The 20,380-nt window shown below is 44.1% G+C and overlaps 1 protein-coding gene across 7 annotated transcripts in view; it reads right to left on the bottom strand.

Annotated features, from left to right (window-relative positions):
- The window catches only part of DENND4A (DENN domain containing 4A), a 147,827-nt gene that overhangs the window by 17,138 nt on the left and 110,309 nt on the right, over positions 1-20,380 (bottom strand). For all 7 annotated transcript variants that reach the window (XM_056126732.1, XM_056126737.1, XM_056126736.1 and 4 more), the window contains 2 exons: positions 14,648-15,747; positions 4,849-5,038 (listed from right to left, as the gene is read on the bottom strand). In XM_056126732.1, the coding sequence (XP_055982707.1) occupies positions 4,849-5,038; positions 14,648-15,747 (1,290 nt within the window). The remainder of the gene's footprint in view (positions 1-4,848; positions 5,039-14,647; positions 15,748-20,380) is intronic.

The following is a 20,380-nucleotide window of genomic DNA, read 5'->3' on the forward strand; positions in this document are numbered from 1 at the left end:
AGGAGGGGCATCCCACAGTTCCAACAGAGGGAAGGGAATGGAGAGAAAGAGCTTCAGAGGGTGGAGACCACAGTTGCCCCATGGCTCCTGCTCACATGAGGTTGATCGTTGGCTCCCAATTTCTAGCAGTTATTAGACTGGGCTGGAGCGATAGCACAGCGGGTAGGCTGTTCGCCTTACACGCGGCCAACATGGCCGACCCGAGTTCGATTCCTCCGCCCCTCTCGGAGAGCCCGGCAAGCTACCGAGAGTATTCGATATGCCAGACACAGTAACAACAAAGTCTCCGATGGAGACATTACTGGGCCCGCTCGAGCAAATCGACGATCAACGGGAGGGCCTTTACCTTTACCTTTACCTTTTATTAGACTGATGTAATCACTGATGTGGGCAACCTGCATTTTATGTCCAAGTGATCAACAGCACAAGATATTCCTTTAAAAAATATTTTGTAGAGGCTGGAGAGATAGCACAGCAGGTGGGGCATTTGCCTGTATGCGGCCGACCCGGGTTTGATTCCCAGCATCCCATATGGTCCCCTGAGCACCACCAGGAGTAATTCCTGAGTACAGAACCAGGAGTAACCCCTGTGCATCGCCGGGTGTGACCCAAAAAAAAACAAAAAAAAATTTTGTGTTTTGGGGCCATACCCAGTGGTGCTCAGGGCTTAGTCCTGGCTCTGTACTCAGGGATCACTCCTGGCAATGCTTGGCGGACTGCTGAGGATCGAGCCTGGGTTGGCCGTCTGCAAGTAACTTTTCCCGCAGTACTATTTGTTTGATCCATAGAAGACTCCTTTTAACAAATATGAATCAGGTTGTGAGGTAAGTTGATCTGCTTAGCACAACTATTTATTCTCCCCTTTCTTTTTTTGATTTTGTTTCTGAGCTGTATCTGGGAGCGCTCAGGGGATACTCCTGGTTTGCTGCTTGGGGGTCACTTGTTTAGGGGATGGATCATGTAGTCCTGGGGGTCAAACTGGGCTTCCTGTGTGCAAAGCATGTGCTACAGCTCCTGAACTCTCTTCAAAAGGTTTGCATATTAAAAATTAGAATTTGATCTGCCATTTGACCCAGCTATAGCACTCCTGGGAATATATCCCAGAGAGGCAAAAAGGTATAGTCGAAGTGACATCTGCAATTGTTTGTTCATTGCAGCACTCTTTACAATAGCCAGAATCTGGAAAAAACCTGAGTGCCCAAGAACAGATGACTGGTTAAAGAAACTTTGGTACATTTACACAATGGAGTACTATGTAGCTGTTAGAAAAGATGAAGTTATGAAATTTACATACAAGTGGTACTACATGGAAAGTATCATGTTAAGAGAAATGAGTCAGAAAGAGCGGGATAGACACAGAAAGATTGCATTCATCTGGGGAACATAAAGCAACAAAAAGGGAGAGTGACACCCAGGAATGGCTGAGATTAGTACCAGGAATTTTGCTCCATGAATGGAAGGCCAGCCACAGGCTCTAGGTGAAAAGGAAGCTCAGATAGAGAAGAGAGTTCCAAATGAAGGGTGTTGTGAGGGCCCTCCCAGGGTGGGAGAAGCATGCTAAAAGTAGTCGATAGACCAAACATGATTGCCACTCAAAGCCTCTCTTGCAAAACACAGTACCCAAAAGAAGAGAGAGAGAACAAGGGGGAATACCCTGCCACAGAGGCAGGATGGGACGGGTGGGGGGGGGATGAGGGTGGGGGGGATGCTGGGACCCATGGGGATGGATGACTGGTGGAGGGATGGGCACTTGATCATTGTATAACTGAAACCCAAGCACAAAATTTGTAAGCCTATAACTGTACCTCATGGTTTTTCACTAATAAAAAAAGAAAAAAAAATAACAGGGGAAGTGAGCAAATTTCTTGATTATATGACAAGGAGGGAAAAAAAGGAGGGACCATGGGGTAGGATGCCGCCAGCAGGTTAATCTGTGAGGTGAGTGCATCAGTAGCCTGATGGCGCCTTCAGACTTCCAGATACCCCAAAATTGCTGCTGTGCCTTTGGTCAGACCCCAACAACTTGGGGCCAAGTTTATCAAGAAAGTAAATGGCCAAAAGTTAGGTAAGGTATGTGGGAGACCCATACACGAACTACCTCCTGCTCAGTTATATAATTGGAGGCAAGGCCTCTCTGGCTCCTGATCAAACTGCTTAATGGCCATGATCCCAGAGACTCAGAAACAAATCTCGGAACCCAGTGGCTTTTGACATAAAAGCATCAGGTCCCCGCAGCAGGTTACCGGTGCCGGGCCACCCTAGGTGGGAACAGGTTTCGTGCCTTGGCCTGTTTCCCCCTAGCAGCTCAGTGGCCGCCATCCTCCAGAGGCCACTGGAGGACAGTCAGATTCGGCCCCTCAGTGACGAGACAAACGGGGCCTCATGAGATGGGGGTGGAGCCAGCCCTTTCCTCCCCGCCCCAACGAGACCCTGAGTTGCAGCCCACGAATGGCCTCTCAGGCCCATGATCAAAATGCTTAACGGCCATGATCCCAGAGACTCAGGAACAAATCTCAGAACCCAGCAGGTTTTGGCAGAAATCCCTCAAGATTTAAGTGTTAAAATTTCAGAATTCCAAAATAGTGTGACCACTACTGCGGCCACGCGACATCATATGTTATTCATAACCAGCAGTAGAAAACAAATTGTCTACGGTTGTCTTTTTGGCAGATCTGAGTGTTGGGGTAAAATCCCAAATAGTAATGGTGGATCTGGTGTCAAAATATTGAATGTAATCAAAGTAGAGAGAGAGAGTAATGTGGAAATCATCTGCCCCACAGGTAGGGGGAGGGTGTGGGATGGCGGTATACTAGGGTATTTTGGTGGTAGAAAATGGGCACTGGTGAAGGGATGGGTGTTTCATCATTGTGTGACTGATACTTAAACCCAAAAGCTTTGTAACTGCTCTCACAGTGATTCAATGAATAAATTCATAAAAAAGAAAAAAAAGTAAGGTGGAGTTCATGCCCAATTCAATCAGCCTAATCAATGGCTGAATAATTAGCAATACTCTTACATTAAAAAAAATACATTCTCACTTTTGGACAAAGCAAAATGAGCAAAAATCTTACTGAGAAAATGACATAAAAACTAAGATAATGAAAATTATTTCTCTTTTATTCAAATCGTTCATAAGAAAAAAAAAAGGAGGGACCAGGGGCTGGAGCAATAGCACAGCAGGTAGGGCGTTTGCCTTGCATGTGGCTGACCCGGGTTCGATTCCCAGCATCCCATATGGTCCCCTGAGCACTACCAGGAGTAATTCCTGAGTGCAGAGCCAAGAGTAACCCCTGAGCATTGCCGGGTGTGAACCAAAAAGCAAAAAAAAAAAAAAAAGGGGACCAAAGATAACAGGTAGTTAATTTCAACTGATTATACATGTGGGCTGTTTAGATTCCACTGGCATGAACCTTCTACAGGAAGAGATTCATGAGAGAGTTGTAAACATTTAAACTACGTGAATATTTGGTAGACGATAAATGTCACATAAAAACTAGATGGCATTATAATTATGCTCTTGGAAAATGAATACTTCACAAAACACATATACTTTTATTAGTCCACAGAAGCTTTGGGGATGGATAGAGATATACAGTGGGAAGGGCACCTGCTTTGCATACAACTGATCTAGGTTCAATACATGGCATCCCACATGGTCCCCTGAGCCATGGAATGATTCCTGAGCGCAAAGCCAGGAGTCAGTAATGAGTACCATGGGATGTGATCCAAAAACAAAATATATTTTTTTAAGTTTATAGAAGCTTTAAAAAGATGACATTCCTGTAATATATAGTGTCAGAAGCTCTGATAATGTCATCTGTGAGGGGGTAACTGTGACTGACTATGACAGGAGAGGAAGTCCTGGACCCGGTTAATGTTCTGCTTGTCCCCTCCTGCCGCTTCTCTGCTGTAACTGTTGATCATGTTGATCAACATGATCAACACGAGTGTGGTGCTCCCACACTTTGACTGTAGTGCTTGCTGGGGACACAGGGTTTGCACACCTGCCGTGGTGCTCACACACACTGGGTTACAGATGCCAGAGATTGCCTCAGTTGTGGTACAAGGATCGATCCCCAAAGGAAGCACCACTGGACTCACGCTTAGCATGTGGGTTGTGGGCAAGGACAGAGCTCAGGGCCCCAGGCCTGAAAGGCAGGAGTTCTACCCCAGCTGCTTCCTGAGCCGAGAGCTGGTGATTCAGGGATACGCAATTTGTGAAACATATTTCCAGATGTAAAGGTGTCAACATTAAATGTACAACATATAAGGAAATAAAAAATTAAATAAAAAAAACCCCACAAATATAGTTTTAAAAAACAAAAAAAATCAAAGAATTAAAACAAGAAAAAACAAAAAATATAGAACTGTATCACTGTTGTTCCATTGTTCATAGACTTGCTCGAGTGGGTGCCAGTAATGTCTCCATTTGTCCCAGCCCTGAGTGAGGAAGGCATTTCCCTTGCATGCAGCTGACCAGGATTCGATCCCCAGAATCCCATAGCCTCCCTTGAGCCTACAAGGAGTGATCTTCAGTATGTACTATTAAGTGAAAATGCAAGGAATAACAACATATTCGTAGCACCTTGACCTCAGGAGTCAAGAGGTAAGAACAAATGCACGCAAGCACGCTTTTCTAGAAAAGCTTAAAGACAGTGAATGGTAATGATGACCTCACAGGAGGAAATAAGATGAAGGCAGGGTATATGGGATCTACACATCCCTCAAAGTGCCTGGGTTCTATTGTTTTGACTTTAGAGCCACGTCGACTCTTATTCAAAAGTAAAGCAAAAAGAAGGTGAAAACACTGCAGATCAAACACAGTATGACAGAAGAGTGTGAACAAACCTTCTAAGGAGGCAGAACTTTCCAGGCTTATTCTGTTGATATCAGTTCCCTTCGTCCCGGAAGTGGTGCTGATCTCCTGGGAAGAAGTGGCTCCTTCCAGGTCATGGCAGGCATCTTCATCTGTTAGAGAGGCAGATTCAGAGTCCTGGGCTCCCGCTGAAGAAAGACTGGTACGATCAGAACTTTGATCCTATGAACATAATTACAGGCTTAATTTCCTTCACAGTTGGACGTTCATTATTTAAAAAGCCACTTTGACAGTAAAGGGGACGCCTAACCCCTATGCCTACCTGCTCGGATGGTTTGTTAGTCAGCATAAAAAAAAATGAGTAACCTTTAATAATGAGGACTCCCCAGTGCCTGTGATTCTGCTGAAGGACAACTCAAGGAAGGCGTTTTTTCAGTTAAAGCAAAAACCTGTAAGATGAGACTCTGCTAACAGATTTTAAATCTTCATTTATTATTAATTCCCCTCCCTGCAAATCTCAGCACCCTTGGGATTCTCACATTTACTTATTTCGTTATTGCTGTTATTACTGTTTTTATGCAGAAAGAGAGGTGGGTGGGGCGAGCCGCACTTGGCAAAAATCGGGACAGGAGGCTGGAGGCTGAGCCCAGGGTCTCATGCATGCAGGCAGGTGCCCTACCACGCGAGCCACAGCTCGACCCTCCATTGATTCTCCTTTTGGTTTGGTTTTGGGACACCCCTCACTGTGCTTGGGGGAACATGCTATGATTGAGCAATGTCTGGGGCTCCCAAATCCAAAGCTTCTATTCCATGCCTTTGGATAGCTATGTCTCCAGCTCCAGCATTTTCTTTATTTCACTTCATTGTATTATTTTTGCTTTTCTGGGCTGCACCCACTGGTGTTGGGCTACTGCAAACTGTTTATTTAGTTGTTGCCTCTGCTGGTGCTCAGGGAACGAGGCAGTGCTGGAGATCATACCCAGGCTCTCCCTCATCCTCAGTCACAACACACGTTAGTCTATTGAGTTCTCTTTCCAGCCCCTTTACTCTTTTTTTTTTTAGGGGGGGGATGGCACACATGGAGATGATCAGGGGCTACTCCTAGCTCTGCACTCAGGAATTACTCCTGGCGGTGCTCGGGGGACCATATGGGATGCAAGGGATCAAACCTGGGTCAGCCGTGTACAAGGCAAATGCCCTCCTTGTGGTACTATTGCTGTAGCCCCATTCAGTCTCTTTACTTCGCTGTATCACTATATCACTGTCATCCCACTGTTCATCGATTTACTCGAGCAGGCGCCAGTAACATCTCCTTTTGTCCCAGCCCTGAGATTTTAGCATCCACTTTTCCCAACGCTGCCATACTGGAGGCTCTTTCAGGGTCAGGGACATGAGACCGGTTATTGTTACTGTTTTTGGCATATCGAATACGCCATGGGGAGCTTGCCAGGCTCGGCTGTGTGGGCGGGATATTCTCAGTAGCTTGCCGGGCTCTCCAAGAGGCGGACTCTTTAGGAAAAACTGCCCCTTTACTTAAAAATTTCTTTTAAGATTTAGAGTTAAATTGTCTTTGACAATAATCCAGGTTTAAAGTCATCTGCTTTTTCAGGTTTCATTTTTGAGAAGATCAAAAATATGTTCATCTTCTTCCTTAGTTATTCTAATAAGGCAGAAGAAAATCTGATAGATATAAATTGACACAAAGTAAACATTTTAAAAATATGTTCATTCCACTGCTCAGAAACAACTATTTTCTAGTCTTGTGTATATTACTGAGTTGTTATTTAACTAATTACTTTTGGTTTTTGGGCACACCTGGCTGTGCTCAGACTTACTTCTGGCTCTGCGCTCAGGGATCACTCCTGGCAGGGGACCATATGGGGTGCTGGGAATTGACCTCAGGTCAGCTGCACGGGTTGCCATTTTAAAGCTTACTTGGGTATCTTTATTGGCTTTCTGGCTACACCTTGCTTTTTTAAGTGAGTATTGCACTGCTTCACATAGAACACAATGAATCTCAATGAAGATGATCCTCTGACACTATAAAATCTATAAATATTCAAAGTCCCTTGTAATGTTGTAATTTTTGTTTTGGGAAAGTATCAATATTAAGAAATTTAGGAGGTAGGGTTTCAGGGTGATATACAGAGAAAAGGGCGTTTGCCCTGCTTGCAGTCTATGAGGTCTGATTCCCAGCATCCTATCTGGTCCCATAAGCACCCCCAGGAGTTATCCTTGAGCGCAGAGCCAGGACTAAGCCCTGAGCACAACCAGGTGTGGCCCCCAAACCAACCAAATAAAAATCTAAGAAGGTTAAAAATACAGGATTTTGTCTTATCTATTTACTATCTATTTTGTTCTTTCTACATTCGTGAAGATCCAAGTTTTTTCTGAAGTAATTTTTCTTCAGCCTGAAAAAAAATCTCTTTTGAATACCTTATAAAGATGGTCTTCTAGCCATAAATTCTTTTCTTCTACCTGAAAATGTTTTTCTTTTATTTTCACCCCGATGTATAATTTCAGGGGATACAGAATTCTGACAGATATTTCCTCTCAACATATTAAAGGCCCTGTTCTATGATATGTTGCTCCATGATAAAAAGTCAATCAAATCCTAACTCCTCTATAGAAAGCGGTTCATTTTTAAAAAAAGGCTTGTGCGGTATCTTTCATTCCCTTAAAAAATATACAGCAGTCATTTTATTAGCTGGTGGGTACCTCTGGTTTTCAGAAGTCTGGCTTATGTGTATATATGTAGTTTTCTCTGAGTTTATTCTCTTTTTATCTGTGAATCAGAAAATTTGGGAGTGTTTCAGTCTTCTTTCTCTCTTTCTCTCTTTCTCTCTTTCTTTCTTTCTTTCTTTCTTTCTTTCTTTCTTTCTTTCTTTCTTTCTTTCTTTCTCACATCCAGTGATGCTCAGGTGTTACTCCTGGCTCTGCACTTAGGAAATACTGCTTGGGGGAAAATATAGGATGCTGGGGATCGAACGTGGGTTGACGATACGCAAGGCTAATGCCTTCCCTGATGTACTATTGCTCTGGCCCCCTCAGTCACTATTTCTACAAATATCTTCCTACCACAATTTCTATCTCCAGTGATATACTACTCCTTTCGGGATACCTGCTAGCCTCTGAAGCACTGCTCCATTTTCAGTCCTTTCTGCCTCAATTCTTTCAACTGGATTTTCTACCTCTCAGTTTTCAAGTTCCTCGATGCCTCTGTCATGTGCATTCTGCTACTGAAATGTCCAAGAGTTTATTTCAGTATATATATTTTTAGTTACAATTTTTTTTTTTGTTTTGGGGCCATATTTGGCTGTGCTCAGGGATTGCTCCCGATGGGTGTCAGGGACCATACGGGGTACAGGGGATTGAACCTGGGTCAGCCAAATTATGCAAGGCAAATGCCCTACCTGCAGTACTGTCTCTCCAGCCCCTAGTTATAATTAAAATTAAAAAAAAAATTCTTGCTAAGTCCTCTGACTTATTCAAATATGTGTTTTCTTGACCTCAGGGGATTGAATTTAATATAAGTTTCAACTGATAATTCCAATTTCTGGGTCATCTCAGGACTTGTGCGTCCCTTGAGAATATGGCACAGTTACTTGGCTCTTTCTAAATGAAGTGAGTTTGGATTTTATTTTGTACTTTGAGAATGTTATGTTATGTAGCCTGATTGGTATCATTGCTTGAAGAACACTGATGCTTTTGTTTCAGCAAGCAGTCAACTAAGTTTCATTTCAATTGTAATTTCTTGTTTGTTTTGTGGTACCAAGGATCAAACCCAGACCCTCAAACATGCAAGGTAAATGCTCTACCACTGAGCTACATTCTCAGTCCCTCTTGTCCCCTGCCCTGTGCCCTCCCCGCTTTATTTAAACACTGAGGTTTACAAAGTTGATCATGATGATTTGTTACAGGCATTCAACATTCCAGTATCAATCCCACCACTATGGTCACCTTTCCTCCACCAGTGTCTCCATTTTGCCAGCCACCCCTCAAGCTTGCCTCCATAGTAGGCCCACAATAATTTATACTGCTTGTTACCATTACACGGCTAACGGATTGATTAAAAATAGTTTCATAGAAGAAAATCTGTGAAGACTACTGTATCTCACCATGGGGACAATAGGTCCTTGTCTGAGGGTTTACTAAGCTGTTGCTGCAAGTTAAGCCTTCTGTGTTCACGCTTTTGTTAGCGGAGACTGGCTGGTTTCTGTGTTACAAACCGTCCAATCTGGTGTGCTACTACTGGGATGTCAGTGTTGCGTATTTTGGAGATGTTTGTGCTTGTGCGCTCCAGAAAATCCAGAATATTAAACTGCCTTGCCCCAATTTTAAAAGGCATTTTCTTGGGTATAAAACAAGAGGTTGGCCACTGTTTCCTTTTAGTATGATAAAGACGTTGTCCCAGGGACTCCTGACAACACAGCTTCTGTCCAGAGGCCGGACTCGGGGTAGTACTGATGTGCCTTTGGAGATCAACACATTTTATTCTCTGAACTCCACCCCCTCAATCCATTAAAAAAAAGAGATGAGGACTACACCCCTTGGAGCTTGGGGGCTCAGGGTCATTCCTGATGATGTGTGAAGGTCTCATGGTTTGGTGGTCAGGCTGGCTGGTGGTGCTGGAGGGCCACTAGGTGACAGCCACAGGGCGTGGGGAAGGGACATGGGGTACAAGAGACAACCTGGGGCCTCACACGGTAGTCACGTGCTCTGCCACGGGAGCTCCCAACACTTCAGATTCCTCTGAAGAGTTTCTCTTTGTATTCCATTCTAAAATTCATTGATTTACTTATTTTTGTTATTTGGGCCATACCCACTGGTTCTCAGGGTTTACTTCTGGCTCCGCACTCAGATGGCTACCGGTGGGACTGGGGACACTCTATGTGGTGCCGGGGATCGAACCCAGGTCAGCTCTGTGCGAGGCCAGCACCTTACTTACATCGTGTACTATTTCTCCAGTTCAATTTATCAATTTCAATTTTAAGTGCCTAAGTTTGGTTTTGTTGCCATTAATTTTTATTTCATATAATCAACTTATTTTGAAAGTTTTATTGGGGGAAGACGTTCATATCTTGTTGGTGCATAGAAAGCCCACCCTCATCTCACTGAGGTCTCTGGGGGCAGGGGTGGTGGGAGGGGGGAGAGAGAGAGATAGGGAGGGAGACAGACTGAGATAGAGACAGGCAGAAAGAGGGAGAAAGAGAGACAGAGAAAGAAAGAGAGAGGGGGAGGGGGAAGAGGAGAGAGCGCGCTAGTAAGCACTAAATAGCCTAGAAGGACAGAGCAACCATAGGGTGGAGCACTATTAAGTAAAGGAGAGATGGCATTCAGCTTTGGGATGTGGGCGACCAGAGTCCACTGCTCCTAAAATGAAGCTTTTCTGTCTTGTTTTGGGGCCACAGCTTACTGTGCTCAGGGTCCCCCCTTAGTACTGCTCGAGGCAACCACATGGAAGGCCTTAATCTCTGGACTATCTTACTGATCCTGAAACTAACTTTAATTTTTCATTTTATCAAAAATTTTTAAAATAGAATCAGTATGAGATACACAGTTACAAAGTCGTTCACAATTGAGTTTCAGTCATACAACAGAGGAGGGATTGCTATGACAATGATGGTGGTAAACAACCACTCTGGGCAACCAACTTCTTAAAGGTTCCTTCTATTCCATTTTCTTCTCCTGGAACTCAAGACACCAGTGTTAGGCATTTACACTGAACCTTGCATCCACCTTGCATTTTCCCTTTTTCCCCTGTCAGTGGCTGTTTCTACTGATTCACCTTATTTACTAACCTGTTTCTGTGTTTTCTCTGCTGTCAAATACAACTATTATATCATTCATTCCTTTTTCAGCTCTGAGATTCATACTTAATTTGTTTAAATAGTTAATTAACTACTATCTTTGCAGGTATTTCCCCCATCTTTTCCTCTGTTTTCTTGAACATATTAGAATTATTTCAAGTTTACTGCTAATTAAAAATTTAGATTGCCTGATGGTTTGTTTTCATTTTTTGGGGGGGGAGGGGGGTTAAACCACAACTGGTGGTGCTCAGGGCTTATTCCTGTTTCTGTGCTCAGAGGTCACTTCTGGTGGGGTTTGGGGGACCATATGGGATACCAGGGATCAATACTACGCTGGCCACACGCAAGGTGAGAGCTCTCCCCACTGGAATATCTCTCAAGCCTCTATTTTCTTTTATTTTAAAAGATTCTCCTGTCTCTTGGTGTGACTATTTTAAACTGATAGAAACTGCTTCTTCCAGAAGGGAGCATAAAATGAGGGCTCCAGAACCATGCCACCAGACGTGGCGGCCAGGCTGTTTTCACTTGGGGCGCCCCAGAGGGGGGCAGGTGAGAGTCCTCCCCACCCCAAGGGACCCAGCCCCGGCAGCCAACCTCTACTACCCAACCGCAGCCATGCTCCAGGCGGCTTTCCGGGATACTTGGGGAGAGCCTCACGCATGAGTAAAGTCCCATGGAACCCAGGTAATGTGGAACTTTGTGACCTTGGACTCGGCTCAATGAGACTCGGGAGCAGAGATCCTCTACCTGCTTTTCCCAATCTCCGGCAACCCAGGGGTCACACCTATAAGCCATCTCCTGCCGATGTCAGATCTCACTGACCACCCTCCAGAACTCATGGCTGCTTCTCCCAGAAGGGAGCATAAAATAAGGCTCCCATAACCATGCCACTGGACTCTGCACCAGGCTATTTTCACTCGGGGTGCTCTGGGTGTGTGTGGGGGGTTAGAGTCCTCCCTGCCCCAAGGGACCTAGCTCTGGCAGCTTACCTCCACTACCCAACCACCCACCATGCTCTAGGCCACTTTCCACATGCTCGGGCCGAGCCTTACATATGAGTGAACATATTCCTGGACGATGTGGCCACTTCTTCCATAACTACCACACCACATTTGATTGCGTTCAGATAGTAGGCAACAAACCATAGAGAGAAATATATATATGTGTGTGTATATATACATATACATATATATATATATATATATATATATATATATATATATACACACACCTACCTTTTGGAGAGCCCAGCAAGCTACTGAGAGTATCCTGCCCGTACTGCAGAGCCTGGCAAGCTACCCATGGCATATTTGATGTGCCAAAACTAGTAACAATAACAGGTCTCATTCCCCTGACCCTGAAAGAGCCTCCAATACGGCACCGTTGGGAAAGACAAGGAGAGGCAGCTAAAATCTCAGGGCTGGGACAAATGGAGAGATTACTGGCGCCACTCAAGTAAACTGATGAACAATGGGATGACAGTGATATAGAAACTGTAGATAAAAAAATCAGAAGTAACCAGATTATTTTCTATTCTAGAAAGGACACAATCTCTTCTAGACAGAAGAGAAGGAAGAAGGAAAAGCTGGTCACCTTCGTGTAAGGGACAGACCCTGGCCTGCTAGTGCTCCGAAGAAACAGTGGTGAAGGACTCCTCTTCAAAGAATCCAGTAGTGCTCCCCAAACTGGACCTGTTTCCCAAGTACTGCAATCCCTGGGTTCAACGGGACTGGGAACGGAGTCCCTCCACCTGTATCCTCCTCTCTCTGGTGACTCAGCAGTCATGCCCATAAGCCACCTCTGGCTGCTTCCACGGCTGCTCTCCACATGGTAGGGCTGAGCCTCATCCACAAGTGCATCTATTCCTTGGTACTTCATATCACATACACTACCCATACTCCAAGAGTATTGCACCACATTTGACAGGGTTCAAAATAGGAGACAACCAACCTTAGAGGGAAGTATTTTTTTTTCAACACGTCGATAGTGATCTCTTATAGAAGGGCTTAATGGCCCCTGGGTAAAATACAACAATCTTCACCCTCTTTCCTCTAAGGATAATTTTTTTGTAGCATTTTCAGAAAACAATACAAAATATATTATTTGGGTTCTGTTTTGGGGCAGGGGTTGGGGGTTCGGGATGGAAACATCTGAAATATGGTGGGAAGGTGTAATGGTGGTGGCATTGGTGTTTGAATGGTAAGTGAAATCAAATATTGTGAACTACTTTATAAAATAAAAAAATTAAAAAGAAAAGTTACTGCAGTTCTAGGGCCCTGCAATTGTTGCAAACTCATTTGTCAGACTTCCTGCTTCCTGTTTTAGCTCCCTGTGTCATAAGTACCCACATAAATGGATGCTGCTTCAAAGGAAAAAAAAAAAAGGAAAAATCACGTGTATCTGCGGACCCTCAGATGTCTGACCTTGATGCTCTTGCTCCACCAAGAACCCAAAGGTCTGCTGGCACGCTCTCCACAGTCCCCTGATAAGGCAAAGTCCAAATACTCAGCATCTGGCTCTTTGCTTTGTTTAAGCAAATGACCTTACAGAGAAAGCAGTGTTGAGTCCTCCGGGGATGCTTTTCTCTGAATTTGGTTCCTCTACTTTATTACCACTCTAGTGGTTCTCTGATGACTTTAAACAGATGTTCTCTAGATCTCATCTTATTATTATTATTTTTTTGCATATGGCCTACTCCAAGCTAAACCATTCCTATGAAGAGAAATACTATTATTTTTTTTTTCTTTTTGGGTCACACCTGGTGATGCACAGGAGTTACTCCTGGCTCTGCACTCAGGAATTATTCCTGGTGGTGCTCAGGGGCCATATGGGATGCTGGGAATTGAACCCAGGTTGACCACATGCAAGGTAAATACCCTACCTGCTGTGCTATTGCTCCAGCCCCAAGAAATACTATTCTTATGAAGAGAAATACTATTCTACATCTGCCTAAGAAATTTTGAAGGGCCCGTCCTTCACGCCTGACCGAGGTCACCAGTTGCCCCCCACGAGCGGCTCTCCGGCACGGCCACGGCCCCAGAAGCACAGAGACCAATCTCTTAATTATCTGACTCTCAATAGAAATACTTGCAGGGTTAATTAATAAAATAGCAGAAATCCAAAATAAAATAGCAGAAATCCATTTAATTCTTGAACCCAGCTGTAGAAAGTAGATCATTTCACAATGCTTTTTCAGCATGGCTGAGTTTGCGGGGGGGTGGGGGGTAAAGTCTAAATAATAATGGTGCAACTTTTATCAAAACAATGAAGCTAGTCAAAGTAGACAGAGTGTTAACTAGAATTCATCTACCCCACAGACATTGGGGGGGGGATTGGGGGGGGTTTATTGGGGTTCTTTGTGGTGAAAAATAAGTATTGGTAAAGGGAATTGTGATTGATATTTGCATGATTGAGACCTAAACTTGAAAATTTTGTAATTTTTCCCACAGAGATTCAATAAATAAATAAATTTTAAAAAAAAAGGAAATTTTGAAGGTGTTCTAAATTCTCTACCTGGAAAAGAAGTAATGAAGGAAGTTATAAAGCTGAGTAAGCTAATTTTTTATTCCAAATATGTTCAGACTGAAATGCTATATATAACCTAAGCTATTACTCAAGCTCAAATTCTGATACTTTTTCTAGATTTATTTTTGTAATTCAGGCACTGTGAGGGGTTGAATAGATAGTACAGTGGGTAGGGTGCTTGCCTTGCATGCAGCAGACCCTGGTTTAATCCCTGACATCCTAGATGATCTCCCAAGCATTGCCAGGAGTGATTCCTGAGTGCAGAGCCAGGACAAACCCCAGAGCACCTCCAAGCATGGCCCTAAAACCAACAGCAAAACCAACAAAAATTCAGCACTGTTAAATTATTTTGATATTTACAAACTTCTTCACCTCAACAATCCTTTCTGTGAAGTGGTATAAGGATAATGGTAAGAACAGACATTACTGCATATACAGAACTTTCGGTGGTAAGGGAGGAAAAACAGGGAAAACAGAAAATACTGACAAAACTTACCTTAGATGATGTGGTGTACATGGCAAATCTTGAATACCATTTGCTTGCTTTCTCTGCAACTCCTTTTCCTGCAGTAAACATACTGTTCCTCAGAACATCCAATTTAGGTACGATCAGGGTATCTAAATTAAAGGAAGGTGACGAATGGGTTAATGCATCCTGAGAGTCTTCCCGAAATGGACAAGTTGGTGAGAAGGCTGGAGAAGACCAGAGTCTATCCCGTGGCCTGTCGTCACTTTTGGTGTAACTTTTAGATTTGGTAAGCCTGGCTGGCCTGGGAGAATTCGGAGGCAGGCTCGACCTCCTACACGTCTTGACCAAAGTCGGACTTTTCTTTGTGGTCCCTTTATCCTCACATGCCCGCTGTAAATCAACACTTGGGGTCCGGCTTGTCAAAGGGCTGCTCATGTTGTTCATGTACATCACAATCTCCTCAGCTAGATCCCGCCGAGCTGAGGGGGTTGAAACGCTTTTGCTATCGTCTTCCTCCTCTTCCTCCTCCTCTTTTTGCTGTTGTTCTGTCTCAGCAACCAAAAGAGAGAGGGGGTCAAATCCCGTCACCACATTGGTTTTTTCAAAAGGCTTCACCGAAAAGCTGCTGTTCATATGCTGAAGTTTCTTGGGGTGCTGGCTCATAACATACCCCACTTTCGCTCCATCGGTTTCACTGTCTATGTCTTCGAGGTCAAAAATCACGGGTGAATCTACTTTCTCCATGAGAGAATGAGAACCATCAAAAGGGGTGTCCTCATCACTGGATTCCTTTTCGAGACTGTCTCTTTTTGATCTTAAAGGCGGCTTTCCAATATCAAGGCTATTTGGCCTTGTGTTTTCTGTGATAGCATTTGAGAGGATCTTTGCATCGGCTCCTAATTTCTCTACCATATCACCAGGGTCTGCTTCCTGGTTAATTCTGTTGAGCATAAGTCCCATCAGAACTCCACCACTGAGACTGTGGTTCCGATTTCCCCAGGACATTTGTGATTGCAAATTAGGTTCATTGTCACTTTTATGTCTTTTCCTGAAGCATCTACTTGGAATGCTTCCTATTTCGTTTGCATTCTTAAGAGATGATATTAAGAGCAGGTCTGAGGTGCTTTCTGAAATACAAGAAAAGCATTTTTAGCTATGGAGAAGGCAACTGCAATGCAAGATGTCTTAAGGATTCAAACACTAGTTATTGAAATGGCAATATAGCACTCAATGAATGTTTTTATTGACAAACAGTACTGTGTACTTCACTTATATACCATAATCACTCCAAAGGGCTGGAGCGATAGCACAGTGGTAGGGCGTTTGCCTTGTGAGCGGCTGGCCCGGCTGAGCTGGGTTCGATTCCTCCACCCCTCTCGGAGAGCCCAGCAAGCTACCGAGAGTATCTCACCTGCACGGCAAAGCTTAGTAAGCTACCCGTGACATATTCGGTATGCCAAACACAGTAACAGAAGTCTCACAATGGAGACGTTACTGGTCCTGCTTGAGCAAATCGATGAATAAAGGGAGGACAGTGCAGTGCAATCACTCTGAAAGCTCTTATGGATTGGGAAAAAAAAACAAACCAAGCACTCCTAATGATTAATCACTACACCCAAAGTTACCTGAAGCAGGCACATAAATGGGGGTGAGAATAGCAGTAAGTTTTTAGGAAGTGATGCAACCAGATTGGGGTTTGAAGAAGTTACTCTGCTCCTCACCCTAACAGAGAGACACATTATGGCCAGACTCACAGATCTGCTTTGTGGACACAGGAACTGGGGTCTAATAAGACCAACTGTTGCCAACCCTCGACTAGAGCAGGCTGGATCCCTGTGGAGAGAAGCTTCAGCAGGAGCAAAGGGTTGTAATAAGAACAAGAAAACGGACCACCAAAAAGCTCAAACTCATTTCCTTGACAACAACAGGAACAGACTTTCTTCTAGGTAGAAAGCCCCGCGTGGAGGCAGCTTGGGAGAAAAACTCTGCAAAGGCCAGTCTGTGCCTCCCCATTCTGGGGGGTGGCTGGCATCTCATATCCTTGAGATGTGGGAGACCCAAGATGTGGGATCCCCAGCACCGCAGTATGATCCCTTGAGCCTGCCAGGAGTGATCCCTGAGCATAGAGCCAGAAGTAACCCCTGAGCACCACCATGTGTGGACTCAAAATTTAAAAAAATTAACATTAGTATTCACTAATTAGTGAACTAGATTATGAGGATGTAATAAAAAATTGCAAGTTTATATTAATTCTTCTGAATTGATGAGAATGGTGACTGTCCTAAATAACCTTGAGGTTCTGCATGTTAGAATCTGAGCCTGCTTTTTCTGTCTGTAAAGCTGAAAAACCAAACCAAAAGTATGGAACCAAGCCAAAGAAAGCTATGTTATTTTTATCAATGAAAGTTATTTTAAAATCCTAAATCCTTAAGACTGCAATGTAACTCAATAAATTTATGTCTATGGATTGACTGCAAGCCATGCCAGTCAAAAGAAATGGTCATTTTCTTGTCTTTTCTCTTTCTTTTATTAACAAACCTTTGTATCAATGGTTGAGTTTCAAATAGATTGAGGTGAGGGAGGTGCTCTGCTAAGTACAAAACCCTGACCTAGCCAGCAGTAGGCCATCTAGACGGTTCAGCCCCAGGTTCCCCAAGAAGGTGCAGTGTGTGATGGGGACCAGGGCGGAGGCGCCGTTCAGGTCTCGCCCTGTTTCCAGGACAAGTGGCTCTCCTCACTGGACAGACACATGGCAGGATGCGCTGGCAAGGGTGGAAAATGGCTGTTTTATAGTCAAAAACAACACTGTTCGGTTCTTTTTACAAATCATTCAAGCACTAATACTGAAAGCAGAAATTTTTCTTTTTCTTTTTTTTCTTTTGGTAAAGCAAGATAGTTTTTATTGAAACCTATTTAGGTGTGAAGGGAGAGGAAGTGAGAAGTATGTGTTCAAGAGACAGCACAGGCTTCTCCAGAGAGGAAAGCAAGCAAAGAGCAACAAGTACATGGAGACAAGTGGGTGAGATACAGGATCAAGGCGGCACATGGGCTGAAGAGCGAGCCAAAAGTCTGTATTTCTGATCACTTTAATTGTACTTACATGGCAATCTTCTAAAGATTAGTCTAGGTATGATACTATTAAACATTCTTTCATGCCCAATCCAAGTGAATTAGCTCTCTGTAACCAGACAATTTCCAAATATTCATCTTTCTTTTGCCCAGCAGATGATACATTCAGGTAAAAGGATTTGATATAAAACAGAGGACGAAGAGTGCCCACTCCTTAGTACATATAAGTCATTAACAGGGCCAGAGCCATAGTACAGGGGGAGGGCGCTTGCCTTGCAAGTGAATGACCCAGGGTTCAATTCCCAGTACCTCATATGGTCCCCTGAACACCACCAGCAGTAATTCCTGAGTGAAAACCAGGAATAAGTCCTGAGCATTGCCAGGTATGACTCTCCCAAACCAAAACCAAACAACTAAGTCATTAACAAGGAAAACAGCAGAGCAGGAAGACAAAGTTCACTAGTATTTTTTTTTTTTTTACATCAGTTTATAACTAGGATGTAAGAAACCAAGAACACACTTTCTGTGGAGAGGGTGAGGCTTGGTGGGAGAGCCCTTACTTGCATATGCGAGGCTCTGGGTTCAACTCTTAGCACAATCAAGGGGAAAATAGAGATTATCCCTTCTGTTCAATAGACTAACCATCAGCAAAGGCTGTGGGAATCTTATAACCCAAAGACCACAGGGATTACATTTAAATGCGCGTGCAAAGGTTCATCACAGAGTCAGTTGTATGCCTTGCACACAAGCTTGATCACTCAGTTGTTCCAGAGGTTGGTAAACATGCCTGTGAGTTAGAGACGGCCTCTGAACTGCTTCCATGCAGTCTCACATGATTATTACTTACTGATTTTGGACCGCACATGGCATGTTCAGGGGATACTCCTGGCTCTGTACTTGGAGGCTGCTCCTGGCAGTGTTGGGGGGGGGGGGGGGCAGCGGTGCCAGGGGTTAAACCCAGACTTCTTGCATATAAAGCATGTTCTCAGTCTGTGGAGTTCTCTCTAGCCAGTTTTAACACACATGTGTGTGTGTGTGTGTGTGTGAGAGAGAGAGAGAGAGAGAGAGAGAGAGAGAGAGAGAGAGAGAGAGAATGAGAGTGAGAGCGAGAGAAAGAGAGACAGACAGACAGACAGACAGACCGGGCAGTGCTCAGAGATTTCTCCCGAGTCTGCACTCAGAATCACTGCTAGTGGACTTGGGAGACCATACGGGGTTCTGGGCATTGAGCCAGGTGGGCCAAGTGCAAGGCAAGCACCCTACCCATTGTACTATTGCTCCAAAGCTGGTTTTCTGAGATTTAAAGCGGACGGAATTCCTGGATGATACGTTAGTGCCCTTCAGGTTGTCTCCCCCACTTTCTTTCCTTCTGCTATTGTGGGGGATGATCACAGCTTAACTGTGATTTCTGGGGTGACGCCCTTCAGCTGTGGAGCTGTGGCACATGTTTCTTGTGCTGCAGTGTTGGCACACACCTGGCTGTGGTGCCCACACAAGCAGGGCCCACACTCAAGTGTCCCAAAAGCCAGTCAGAAGTGATCCCCGAGTGCAGAGCCAGGAGCAATCCCTGAGCACTACCGGGGACCAAAACAAAACAGCAGAGCAGAAAGACAAAGTTTACTCGTATTCCAAACCAAAACAAACAAAAAAAGTCATATTTTCCAGGAAGCCTTCTCTGGCCATTCTCTCCCTGGCCAAGGACATGTAGATTACGGACCGTCAGCGCAGCCTACAGCTCTTCGCCACAGACCTTAGCCTCGCCACCAGGGATTGCTATGATTCATGCTCGCCTCCTCCCATCTGCTTTCTCCACGGAGATGGGGACACGGCTTAGTTTCTGTTCCTAATTACATCCTCAGTAGCACCTGGGACATGGCAGCATCATAGGGGCTCAGAAATCATTAAATTATTACTGAAACCAAAATCAAACACAGGGCTGGAGAGAGCTGAAGGACAACACTGAGTGTGTGCTTTGTAAGCAGGAAGCCTGGGTTCAGTTCTGTTTTTTTGTTTGTTTGTTTTTTGTTGTGTGTGTGTGTGTGTGTGTGTGTGTGTGTGTCTGGGTGTGTTTAGTTTTTTTTTGCCTACACTCAGCATTGCTCAGGACTTATTCCTGGCTCTGTACTCAGGGATCAGTCCTGGCAGGACTCGGGGGACCAACTGGGATGTTGGTGATAAAACCTGGTTGTCTGCATGCAAGACAAGCGTCCTATCTGCTGTATTATCTCTCCAGTCCCTGGGTTTGATTTTTGGCACTGCTTGGAGCAGACCCCAGGTACAGAGTTCAGAGGAGTCCCAGGCACTGCCAGGTGTGACTCCAAAAAACCAAGCAATAAACACATTTTTAGTGAACGAATGTTGTCTGAGGTGGAGTAATTACCACCAATACACAAACCCAGCGTATCCGAGTGGAATACGACATTTTACAGTTAAAAATGGTACCACAGATAAAAAGTTGGAACATATTTAAACTAGGAATAGAAATGAATTTCAGGATGTCTTTGTACTTTATAAATTTTCTTGTTTTAACTCTCAGCAATTCAATATATATTTATTGAAATGTTAAATTCATTCGTGAATTATAGAATTTTGATTTTTTTACTTCACTTTCAATGAAACATTAAAAAAATTCTTTGGTTATTCTATTCCCCTGTCTTTGGAGCTATCAGATATGTCTACCGAAAATATTCA

This window comes from Sorex fumeus, unplaced genomic scaffold (genome assembly GCF_029834395.1).
Source record: "Sorex fumeus unplaced genomic scaffold, SorFum_2.1 ptg000063l, whole genome shotgun sequence".
Classification (NCBI taxonomy): Eukaryota; Metazoa; Chordata; class Mammalia; order Eulipotyphla; family Soricidae; genus Sorex; species Sorex fumeus.